Source organism: Hyla sarda, chromosome 6, assembly GCF_029499605.1.
Source record: "Hyla sarda isolate aHylSar1 chromosome 6, aHylSar1.hap1, whole genome shotgun sequence".
Classification (NCBI taxonomy): Eukaryota; Metazoa; Chordata; class Amphibia; order Anura; family Hylidae; genus Hyla; species Hyla sarda.
Window position 1 is genome coordinate 53,592,175 of NC_079194.1, and position 12,792 is coordinate 53,604,966.

General features: G+C 43.3%; 1 protein-coding gene across 2 annotated transcripts in view; it reads left to right on the plus strand.

Annotated features, from left to right (window-relative positions):
- SERHL2 (serine hydrolase like 2) overlaps window positions 1-12,792 on the plus strand; it is a 52,480-nt gene that overhangs the window by 8,806 nt on the left and 30,882 nt on the right. For both annotated transcript variants that reach the window (XM_056528075.1, XM_056528074.1), the window contains exons 3-8: window positions 919-1,056; window positions 1,247-1,360; window positions 4,991-5,032; window positions 9,326-9,345; window positions 11,868-11,942; window positions 12,594-12,694. In XM_056528075.1, coding sequence (XP_056384050.1) covers window positions 919-1,056; window positions 1,247-1,360; window positions 4,991-5,032; window positions 9,326-9,345; window positions 11,868-11,942; window positions 12,594-12,694 — 490 coding nt within the window. The remainder of the gene's footprint in view (window positions 1-918; window positions 1,057-1,246; window positions 1,361-4,990; window positions 5,033-9,325; window positions 9,346-11,867; window positions 11,943-12,593; window positions 12,695-12,792) is intronic.

The window sequence follows — 12,792 nt, forward strand, 5'->3', positions numbered from 1 at the left end:
CATTTTCTTTCTACCTTTTTGTATTGTTGTTTTGCCTTTTTTTTACATTAAGTATAAAGTAAAGAACCTTCAATCATATCATAAAAACCCAGTACAGAAAACTTGATAAAATAAACTCTCTAGTGCAGGGGAATAGAGGGCAGATAGAAGGGCCGCACTGACCCTTATTTCCCCAGGAACCTCAGTTATCCTCAAGGACAGGAAACTTAAAAGGGTACTCCGGTGCTTAGCATTTGGAACAAAATGTTCTGAACGCCTAGAGCTGGTGCCGGGGGGCTCATGACATCACACCCTGCCCCCTCAATAAAAGTCTATGGGAGGGAACGTGGTGGCCGTCAATCCCCCTCCCATAAACTTGCATTGAGGGGGTGGGGCGTGACGTGACAAGCCCCTGGCTTTAGGCATTCAGAACATTTTGTTCCGAACGCTGAGCACCGGAGTACCCTTTTAAGGACCAGCACCCTATAAACAACAACCCATCATAGAAAAAAAATCTAAATGGCCTTACTCAGCAATAAAATAAATGTTTCCCCATAGAGGCCGCTGGGGCCCTCTGCAATTTTGAGACTGGGGGCTCAAGTCTCCCAATAAAATGATAGCAGGGGGTTTCCCATACACGCTGCCGTTTCATTCATTCTCTATGGGAGGCGAGGAGATGGCTGAATGTTGTCCTATAAGCTAGAAGCTCCCATAGAAAGGGAATGATTGAGTGACGGGGCAAGTGCCCAACCTGCTGCTCCATTCTAGCGTGAAAACCAGTTCCCCATTCTCCATATGGCCAGATCAGATAGTTACCCCCTAATCTGGGGATATAGGATAACTTTTCAGGATAGAAAAAAGCCTTTTGTGTTGGTGACTGTCTTATTTCATGTCTTATTTCATGTCTTATTTCATGTCTTATTTCATGTCTTATTTCAGAACTAAGGTTCAGCGTCCCATGGGGGCACCTAGCAGCCAAGGCCTGGGGTCCATCTGAAGGGCGGCCTATTCTTTGCCTACATGGTTGGTTGGATAATGCCAACACTTTTGATAGACTTATTCCGTTGCTTCCCAAAGGTGAGTTGAGGATGTTTATGTGTCTGATACATCTTATTGGGATCTTCACAACTGACTATGTTGCTATATCACAATGATCAACCTTTTTAAGAATTTATCTAATTGTTATCAAATTAAATAGTGCATAAAAATATAACATTTTCTTTCTGTGTATACTATAGCATTAAATATATTCTGAACTATTTTGCAGACAATTACTATGTATCTCTGGATTTCTCAGGACATGGACAGTCCTCGCATATGCCTATAGGAATGAGATATCAACATCTGGACTACCTGACTGACGTACACAGGGTGGTAACATGTGAGTTGACCTTGATGAATTTTTTAGGACCCTCGCAGGGGAAGCTTTTCAGTATAATAGTGAAGATTTATTAAAGGGGTTGTCCTATCTTAGAAAAACGCTGTCCAGTCCACAACTTGTGTGTGTGGTATTGCAGCTCAGCTCCATTGAATTGAATAGGACTGAGCTGCAGTACTACACACAACCTATGGGCAGGAGTGGTGTTGGTTTTTGCAAAAAAAAAAAAAAAAAAAAGCAGCATTTTTCTAATACTGGACAAGCCCTTTAAAGGGGTATTCCAGTGAAAAACATTTTTTTTTCATATCAAATGGCTCCGGAAAGTTAAACAGATTTGTAAATGACTTCTATTAATTTTTTTTAATCCTACCATTACTTATCAGCTGCTGAAGTTGAGTTGTTCTTCTCTGTCTTACCACAGTGCTCTCTGCTGATACCTCTGTTCATGTCAGGAACTTTCCGGAGCAGAAGAGGTTTGCTATGGGGATTTGCGCCTACTCTGGACAGTTCCTGAGACAGACAAAGGTGTCAGCAGAGAGCTCTGTGGTCAGACGGAAAATTCAACTTCAGCATCTGATAAGTACTGGTAGGATTAAGATTTTTTAATAGAAGTAATTTACAAATCTGTTTAAATTTCTGGAGCCGGTTCCAGGCAGTACAGCACGAGGACAAGACGGGGGCCAGGAAAGGACAAAAAGGCACAGACCAGGAGCAGCCATAGCAAACAAAGATTGGGGTAGAACAGAGCAAGTATGCAAAGAACTAAAGAGGAAAAAGAGCAGAGACCAATGTGAACGGACAGATAGACAATCCGGACGAGTCCGGAAACAATAAAATATAACACAAAAATTTTGAAGGGCAGACACGGAACCACAAAAACACCCCAGACAAACAACAAACCAAACCATCGCAACTCGCGACATGGGAGGCAAAGACATAGCCCAGTTAGAGTGAGCAGGTGGTATAAGGAACACAGAAAGCACAATACTAGCATTCTTCGCCCAAGGCTTAGCCTAGAGAAACATAAGAAAAATGGGAACATTTGGCAACCATATGAGGCATTTAAAGCATAATACTGGGACACAGCAGGAAAAAAACTATAAAAATGGTAACATCAGGAATTGACACAGGAACAGGCACACAGTTTCGCTCCAACGTAGGGGTCATGTGCAATCTCCCAAAAATCCGGATACACCCCCTTATCCAAGCAGTTCAGCAAACTGACAAAGGGAGATGTCAAGGTGCAGCTCGTCTGATCTGGGTCTCATGACCATCCAGCCACACCGCGGCAGCTGTGGGAGAGTCAAACATATGGGTAGTTCCAAGAGCAACTACACGGAGGCGTGCAGGGTAGAGCATAGAGTACATCACATTAAGTGCACGCAGACGACGCTTGACGTCAGTAAGTTTAGCGCGCCTCTTCTGAACCTCAGCCGAAAAGTCAGGAAAGACGGAGACACGGGCTTTGCGCAGGATAATATCACGATCTTTGTAATGCAGAATCCGGATGAGGACAGCTCTTGGCGGAGCCCCGGATTGCAGTGGGCGGGTAGGCACTCTATGAGCGCGCTCCACAGCAAAGATGGGGGTCAGAGTCTCACGGCCAAATGTATGAAGGAGCCAATTTTCAAAGAATTCCCCAGGATTGCGGCCCTCCACTTTTTCTGGGACTCCTATCAGGCGGATGTTGTTTCACCGGAGATGGTTCTCCATGTCGTTCGACTTAGCCACCAGAGCAGTTAGATGGTTAATCACGCGGTGCATGTCCCTCTTAAGTGGGGGGGGGGACTTGATCTTCGATATCACCCACTCTTTCTTCAACTGCACGAACTCGTTTGGACACCTTCTGCATGTCATGTCTGATAAGGTTAATGTCCTCACGCAGGCTACCCAACAGCATCTTGACATGCATTCCCCTTGGATACGGCTAGAAATACATCCTTCAGAGTGGGGCTAGGTGGGGGAGAAGAGGAGGCAGGAGCAGGCATATGTACAGAGTCCTGTGCAGCAGGTAGGGGGTTAATGAGCATAGGAGAAGATGCAGCTGGAATGGGGAGTGCCATCTGAGAAGCAGCAGCCTCAGGGGTCAGCAGGGGAAACATGGTAGAGGAGTCCCCCAGAGAAGCAGGCTGCACTCCAGTACTGCAGGGGTTAACTATGGAGCCAAGTGCAGCAGCAGCCGCCAGCCCACATCCCTCACCTACTGTGGACACTCGGGTAGGACGTGGAGGGTCACTGGTGGCAGGCCAGTCAGACTCCTCACCCTCCACAGCGCTCCAGGGGCTTCCCGGCTCCCTCTCACTGTCGGCAGCAGGTTCCTCCGTGACACGTGCGAAGCGCTGCAGGCACTCTGCGATGAGGGACAGTGAAGATGGCGCCAGCCCGCCCCGCTCCTCCATAGCACCTCCGTCCAGCGGTCCCGCAGTTTTCTTGTTCCACTTGCGCCCCCGGTCATATCACGCCCAGCAGGTTCAGGTACCTCTCCGGCAGCAATAGAGGGGCTCCAGGGGATTAAACTGCCAAATGCCCAGAATAAAATACAGGATAGTGGCGGAGCCCTGTGCTTGTGCATCCGTTCACGTAGTGCGCCAAGCCACGCCCTTCTGGAGCCAGTTGATATGTATGAAAAAAATAGTTTTTCAGTGGAGTACCATTTTAACTGGGTACAAGGGGAAAAAATACTCAGAGAGTATATGTGTGTGTGTGTGTTTATATATATATATATATATATATATATATATATATATATGTATATATAATTTGATGAAAAATCATATCCATAAATCATATGGTAGACAATCAGATTACTCAAACAAAATCGGATCGGAGATTTAATAAAATGTATGATAAGGGATTACTGCACATGTGTAAAAAAAAATAAGAAATTAATAAATAAATTTAAAGTGGTGAGTGATAAAATGACAGTCACATGATTCAAAATGATTCACATAGACAGTAATAGTATAAAAATCCGACACAATATTTGAATCCGATTTTGAATCTGGGTGAAAAAATCGTGGTCAACCATGGTTTTCCCCCTTGACATGAAATTGGGCAAAAAGGGATGTTACCCAATACTGATGTATAAATAAATTGTGCGCTCAAGTCAGATGGTAAAATTGTAATGTTAACACTGCCTTACTGAGGACCCCCACCGATCTTAAGAATTTGGTGCTGGCAAAATTATACAGCTGACGTCTCACTGCACCAACCGCGATTGGAGAGAGCTTCAATCCTGCCAGTTTAACCCCTTAGATGTTGTGGTTATAAGTGACTGTGGCATCTAGGTGGCTAAATATTGTAAGAATCTCCCTCTGTCAACTCATTAACACATTTGTGATATCCTGATGGCTTGCATGGTAGTAAGAGGCCTAACAAAGACCCTCAGGCCAGCTATAAGCCTATTTGGCACAGCCTAATAGATTGTCTCAGTCCCTCAAAGCATTATGTAACAGATTGTGAGATCCACTAGTGGGACAAAACAAGCCCGCATATGGCTATAATGATAGAAAAAGAAAGTTATATGAGTAATTCCCTTCACCCCCTCTCATCTTGCATATTCATTTATTTTAATTAATATAATTTTATATAAATTTTAAATATTATTATAATTTTTAATTTCCTTTTCCCCAGCTTTAGGTTGGCGCAGATTCTCCATATTGGCGCACAGTATGGGTGAGTATTTTGAGTCCATACAAAGTTCTTTCCTTCACTTTTATAGCAAGGATGAAACAACTAGTATGATAAATTATTATATTAAATTACTAATATATATATATATATATATATATATATATATATATATATATATACATATATATATATTGTATTTACTTAAAGGGGTACTCCGGTGGAATTTTTTTTTATTTTTTTTTGTCAACTGGTGCCAGAAAGTTTAACAGATTTGTAAATTACTTTTATTAAATAATCTTAATCCTTCCAGTTCTTATCATCTGATGTATGCTCCAGAGGAAGTTCGTTTCTTTTTGAATTTCTTTTCTGTCTGACCACAGTGCTCTCTGCTGACACCTCTGTCCATGTCAGGAACTTTCCAGAGCAGGAGCAAATCCCAATAGCAAACGTATCCTGCTCTGGACAGAGAGAGCACTGTGGTCAGACAGAAGAAATTAAAAAAGAAAATAATTTCCTCTGTAGCATACAGCTGCTAAAAAGTACTGGAAGGGTAAAGATTTTTTAATAGAAGTCATTTGCAAATCTGTTTAACTTTCTGGCACCAGTTGATTTTAAAAAAATGGTTTCCACCGGAGTACCCCTTTTAACCCCTTAACGACGCAGGACGTAAATGTACGTCCTGGTGAGGTGGTACTTAACGCACCAGGACGTACATTTACGTCCTAAGCATAACCGCGAGCATCGGAGCGATGCCCGGATCATGCACGGCATGTCCCGACTGCTGATTGCAGCCAGGGACCCACCCGTAATAGCGGACACCAGCGATCCCGCAGATGTCCGCCATTAACCCCTCAGATGCCGTGATTAATACAGATCACAGCATCTGCAGCATCGTGGTCACTAAAATGAATGATTGGATCGCCCGCAGCGCTGCCGCGGCGATCCAATCATCCAGCATGGTGGCCGGAGGTCCCCTCACCTGCCTCCGCTGCCTTCCCGGCGTCTTCTGCTCTGGTCTGCCTTCCCGCAGACCAGAGCAGAAGATGACCGATAATACTGATCAGTGCTATGTCCTATACATAGCACTGAACAGTATTCGCAATCGAGTGATTGCTATAAATAGTCCCCTATAAGGACTATTAAAGTGTAAAAATAAAAGTTTTAAAAAATTTGAAAAACCCCCTCCCCCAATAAAGACGTAAATTGTCCCATTTTCCCTATTTCACCCCCAAAAAGTGTTAAAAAAAATATTTTATATACATATTTGGTATCGCCACATGTGTAAATATCTGAACTATTAAAATAAAATGTTAATGATACCGTACGGTGAACGGCGTGAACGTAAAAAAAAAAAAATTCCAAAATAGATGCTTTTTTATAACATTTTATTCCCCCAAAAATTAATAAAAAAGGGATTAAAAGTTTTATATAAGCAAATATGGTATTAATAAAAAGTACAGATCACGGCGTAAAAAAAATGAGCCCTCATACCGCCGCTTATACGGAAAAAGTTATAGGCCTTCAAAATAGGGGGATTTTAAACGTACTAATTTGGTTAAAAAGTTTGCGATTTTTTTTTTTTAAGTGCAACAGTAATAGAAAAGTATCTTATCATGGATATCATTTTAATCGTATTGACCCAAAGAATAAAGAACACATGTCACTTTTACCGTAAATTGTACGGCGTCAAAACAAAACCTTCCAAAATTAGCAAAATTGCGGTTTTCTTTTTAATTTCACCACAAAATAGTATTTTTTTGGTTGCGCCATACATTTTATGGTAAAGTGAGTGATGGCATTACAACAGACAACTGGTCACGCAAAAAACAAGCCCTCATACCAGTCTGTGGAGGAAAATATAAAAGAGTTATGATTTTTTGAAGGCGAGGAGAAAAAACGAAAATGTAAAAATTTAATTGTCTGCGTCCTTTAGGCCCAAATGGGCTGCGTCCTTAAGGGGTTAAAGATTTTATCAAGCAACTGTACTGGTGAGTGCCCTATTCTACTTTCCTTATGGTTAATTGTTACAAGATATATATAGTAGTTCTATACCTCCCCGGAGGCTGTGTTCACACAGTGTTTTTTACTACATTTTTGTTGTGATTTTTCCCAACATCTTAGTAAAAAATGTTGATCTTATAATGCAGAGATATCACTCTCTGAAGTCCTGGCATCCAGCACTGCTCCCTGATATAAATTGGTCATGGTGCAGGCTGCGATCGGGCAGCATGAGCCGTAGCAACAGAAGAACAGTGCCCAGCGGCTGTTGCTGCAGGATGGGACGGGCTCGGCACCCAGCTTAGAAAGCACTGGTCTAAATGTTAGATACCGTATATACTCGAGTATAAGCCGACCTGAAAATAAGCCGAGGCTCCTAATTACACCCAAAAAACCCAGGAAAAGTTATTGACTCGATGTTTTAAGGCTACAACTCCCAGCATGCCCGGACAGCCGATGGCTGTCCGGGCATGCTGGGAGTTGTAGTTTTGCAACATCTGGAGGTCCGCAGGTTGAAGACCACTGAAAAGGGATTGACAGGTGGAGATGGACGGCCGGGACCATCCCCTCACAGCTAAAGCCAAAAATGTTTTTTTTGTTCACTCGAGTATAAGCCGAGGGGGGTGTTTTTAGCACGAAAAATCGTGCTGAAAAACTAGGCTTATACTCGAGTATATACGGTAGTTTGAATAACGGGTTATAAACCTTTATTTATCATGATAATAGAACACATTCCATACTCCCCTTTTTTTTTTTTTTTTTTTTTGTCTGGAAAAAACAAACCGAAACAGCTTTGGAAATCTTTTTCTCCCCCCAATTTTTTTTTTCCAGACCTTCCCATCTCTAGTTCACAGATAATATGATTTTGCCTATAGATACCGACCAAAATACTCTCCGTATAGCCATCCATAGGATGCTGGTTGAGCCCATACAAGTTGCAGGATTGTCTGAAATTGTATAGAAAACTAAGAAAAATATATTCATGTACAGTGATCCCTCAACTTACAATGGCCTCAACATACAATAGTTTCAACATACAATGGTCTTTTCTGGACCATTGTAACTTGAAACCAGACTCAACATACAATGCTACAGACAGTCCAGAACTGTGAAACGTGTCAATGGCCGGAAGAACCGACCAATCAGAATGGGCATTCACTGGTAAAACCTGTGTATTCCTAAAGTGCATGCACTGACTGGCTGTCTGGTAGCGCCCCCTACAGTACAGGGAGGTATTATATGTCCTGTACTACTCTTTACCTGTACCAGGGTTAGCTGCTCCTTTGGACACCAGGTGAGGGCGGCTCCATTTAACTTTTTTTTTTTTTTAGGACATTGCGTGTACTGTACAGGACCCTGAAGAAGCTCTTGTCCTCTACATAGACTAGTGTTTCCCAATGAGGGTGCCTCCAGCTGTTGCAAAACTACAACTCCCAACATGCCCGGACAGCCAAAGGCTGTCCGGGCATGCTGGGAGTTGTAGTTTTGCAACAGCTGGAGGCACCCTGGTTGGAAAACACTGACATAGACAGTGATTACAGCTCCCAGCAGATCTTTATTACTTTTATATGTAAGGATTTGCTTTATCTGTATTAGTTATCTTCTCATTTTTCTTTAAAGGGGTACTCCGGCCCTAGACATCTTATCCCCTATCCAAAGGATAGGGGATAAGATGTCAGATCGCCGCGGTCCCGCTGCTGGGGACCCCGGGGATCGCTGCTGCAGCACACCGCCATCATTACTGCGCAGAGCAAGATCACTCTGCACGTAATGACGGGCGATACAGGGGCCGGAGCATAGTTACGTCACTGCTCTGCCCCTCGTGACGTCTCGGCCCGCCCCGTCAGTACAAGTCTATGGGAGGGGGTGTGGCGGTCGTCACGCCTCCTGCCATAGACTTGCATTAAGGGGACGGGCCGTGATGTCATGAGGGGTGGAGCCATGACGTCACGCTGCTCCGGCCCCTGTATCGCCCGTCATTACGTGCAGAGTGAACTCTCTCTGTGCAGTAATGATGGCGGGGTGCCGCAGCGGCGATCCCCGAGGTCCCCAGCAGCGGGACCACGGCGATCTAACATCTTATCCCCTATCCTTTGGATAGGGGATAAGATGTCTAGGGGCGGAGTACCCCTTTAATCCTCACTTTTTCCTATTTTTTGGATGACATTTTGGGGGCTTCAGAACGAATTACCAGGTTTCCATAGAGTTATGGTCTCAACATACAATGGTTTCAACATGCAATGGTCGTCCCAGAACCAATTAATATTGTAACTTGAGGGACCACTGTACTAATTCTACTGACTGAAGAATGTTATTTTTCCCATTTTTTTTCTGCAGGTGGTGTTGTTGGAGGAATGGTAAGTGTGCATGTGGAGGTTAGGAGCAATGGCTGTCGGCTTCTGATTATTCATAAATCTTTATCATATATGGTTTATGCCTCTCCAAGATGGCGTAACCTTTATTAGTATCCACCTTCTAAAACTAAAAACCTGGTTATCTCAATGGTGTCCTAATGAAAAAGTATATTACAGCATGTTATAGAGAAGCCTCTCTCTCATACACGGTTTAAAGGGTACCTTTCATCAAAAAAACTTTTCATTTATTATAGATTAATGTATGCAGAATAACTTTCCAATAGTATGTGATTAAAAAATATGCTTCTTTCTATTTAATTTTCCACTTTGAAAAAATTACCACTACTTATTTTTCATAGATTTCAGACTCATGCTGGAGTCCTAAATCTCAGACTGCAGCCAGGACACAGACAAGCTCAACACTGCTCCCTGGCAGTGAGCAGTGTTGAGCTTGTCTGTGTCCCGGCTGCAGTCTGAGATTTAGGACTCCAGCATCAGTCTGAAATCTATGAAAAATAACTGGTAGGGAAATTAAATAGAAAGAAGCATATTTTTTAATAACATGCTATTGGAAAGTTATTCTGCATACATTAATCTATAATATATCAAAAGTTTTTTTGATGAAAGGTACCCTTTAAGTGATGGAGAAGTTTTCCTGTTTTATTTGGTGTATCACATATAGTGTGGGGGGGGGGGGGGGGGAGGATTTATCAAAGGATTTAGACAGTTTTTTCCCATCTAAAATTGTCGCACAGAAAGTTGCAGTCTAAATACGAGCGACTTTTTTACGACTTTTGCTTTTAGAGGATTTTTAGAACATGATGCATTCTAGTCTATTTTAGACGGAAAAATTGGTGCTGAATTTATCAAAAGCGACTTTTCAGCGAAAAGTCACATCGGACGAAAGTACACTGACATGTCAGACCGTGCTGGAGCAGGTTTAAATACAGTCTAAAGCAGTGGTCTTCAACCTGCGGACCTCCAGATGTTGCAAAACTACAACTCCCAGCATGCCCGGACAGCCTATGGCTGTCCGGGCATGCTGGGAGTTGTAGTTTTGCAACATCTGGAGGTCCGCAGGTTGAAGACCACTGGTCTAAAGCATAGATCCCGAAGTCTGTGCGCAGAATTTATCAAGAATTTATTATGTGCGCCTTGTGATTGATTAGGCGCACATTAGACCGGCCTAACGCTCTGTAGTTTGGTCTATAGTGATGCGGGAAATAGACAACTTTGATAAATGCCCCCTAGTCTGTCTATTCGTTGTTCATATGGATTGAACATTTATAATCAAACAAATACATGAGACATGAAAACATAAATCTGAACACTAGGGCTGCACGATATGGGGGAACTGTGCGATTATGGGCCTAAATATTGCGATTTCTATATGAAATTTGATATAATAAACAAATGCTGAAATCCCCCCATTTCATGTCCAAACTTCCCCATTTCACATCTATCCACCTATTTCATGTCCACATCTCCCCCATTTAATTTCTATCCTCCCCCCCCCCCCCCCTCGCATTTTCCCCTCATTTTGCCTCCCCCCCCCCCCCCCGTTGGCATTCAAGTAGGAGAGCATAAGGTTTTTTTTATGTTTCTCCCCAGCGCCTCTTACTTAGCACAGTTTTTTTTTTTGTCTACCAGGGTGTCTCCAGCTGTTGTGAAACTACAACTCCCAGCATGCCGGGAGTTGTAGTTTTGCAACAGCTGGAGGCACCCTGGTTGGGAAAAGCTGACTTTTTAGTATTTGAATTTGTTTTTACTTGCAGCCGCACACGGTAGCCGGCCCGAGCAGATAATCTCAATTTTTCCGGGGGGGGGGGGGTCGATCGCTATACCGCAGTTCGCAAAAATCCCGATACGATTACTTTTGCGATACCTGGGGACCCCCGCGATCTCCCTGCTGCACCCGGCGTTCGTTCAGAGCATTGGGTGCAGCGCCGAAGGCTCATGACGTCACAGGCACGCCTCGTCAATGGCAGTCTATGGGAGGGGCATGACTGCTGTAACGCCCCCTCCCGTAGACTTGCATTGAGGGGGCGTGGCCGTAACGTCATGAGCCCCCCACCCCGCATCGCCAGTCATGCGGCATGGAGCAAAGTTCACTCCGTGCACTGAATGTCTGGGGTGCCGCAGCCGAGATCACGGGAGACCCCAGCGGCGGGACTCCCGCGATTAGACATCTTATCCCCTATCCTTTGGATAGGGGATAAGATGTCTAGGGGCAGAGTACCCCTTTAACAATGCTGGATATGGAATAGCAGCGTCTACGATTCCATACTTGTTGCAGCATGCTGATGTGGCTCCGAACGCTCTTTTGGCCTCCATCAAACATAGATACAAAATGGGAACGAGGCTTAGGGTCTATTCATGTTGTGCAGGACATACCAATGTACTGTTTGTAATGTATGTGGAAATATTTTTGTAAATTGTGTCTTTTTTGCCCAAAATCAATTTTGATTAAAAAAATTACGCTGAGACTTTAACTTTACCTTTATATATCCCCCTTTATCCTATAGTTTGCCTCCGTGTTTCCTGAGACAGTTCAGCAGCTAATTCTTCTGGATTCCTATGGGTTTTTCCCTGTCAGTTCAGTGAGTAACATCTATTTACCATAGAATGTATGTTACCAGCATTATTTATTTTCTCAAATTCTATTTCTTGTTGGAATAATCACAAATCTGTATTGTGTGAAAACGATAATGATGTATTAGACACATTCAAAAGGTGTGTATATATATGCATAATTTTTTTTAATGTTAAAGGACCCACATTATTGTTGTTTATATAGTGCAGCAGAGGCTATTATTAGAGAAAAATTTAGCTAATATTGTAGTCCTCTAGCTAAGAGTGTGGCGTTTGATCATTGCACCTGGTCAAATAATTAGGCATCTGGTGCTGGATCTCGCCCAAAGAATAGGGGATATTTATTCCCTATTCTTTGCATAGGGGATAAGATAATTAGGGTTGGAGTACCCCTTTATACTTCCAGCACTTATCAGCTGCTGTATGCTCCAGAGGAAGTTGATTTGTTCTTTCCAGTCTGACCACTGTGCTCTTTGCTGACACCTCTGTCAGTGTCAGGAACTGTACAGAGCAGGAGAGGTTTGCTATGGGTATTTGCTCATACTCTGGACAGTTCCTGACAGAAATTTCTGAAACCTGTTCCATAAAGCACAGGACAGGATTTGCTTCTTTGAGTGAGTATTTCAGAAGGAACATTATGTTTGGAATTCCTTTTACAGGACCTACTACTGAACCATGCGAAGAAGGCAATTACCCATTACTCCCGCTTAGAGCGTGCAAATGGAACAAAAGTTTATACCCCAGAAGGAGCCCTGCAAAGGTCAGATTTTTTTTTAAGACCCCTCTGTGCTCTCCCTGTCCTTTCAGACAGGATAGCGCACAGAGGAGTCCTATCAGACAGGAGAGAGTACAGAAGAG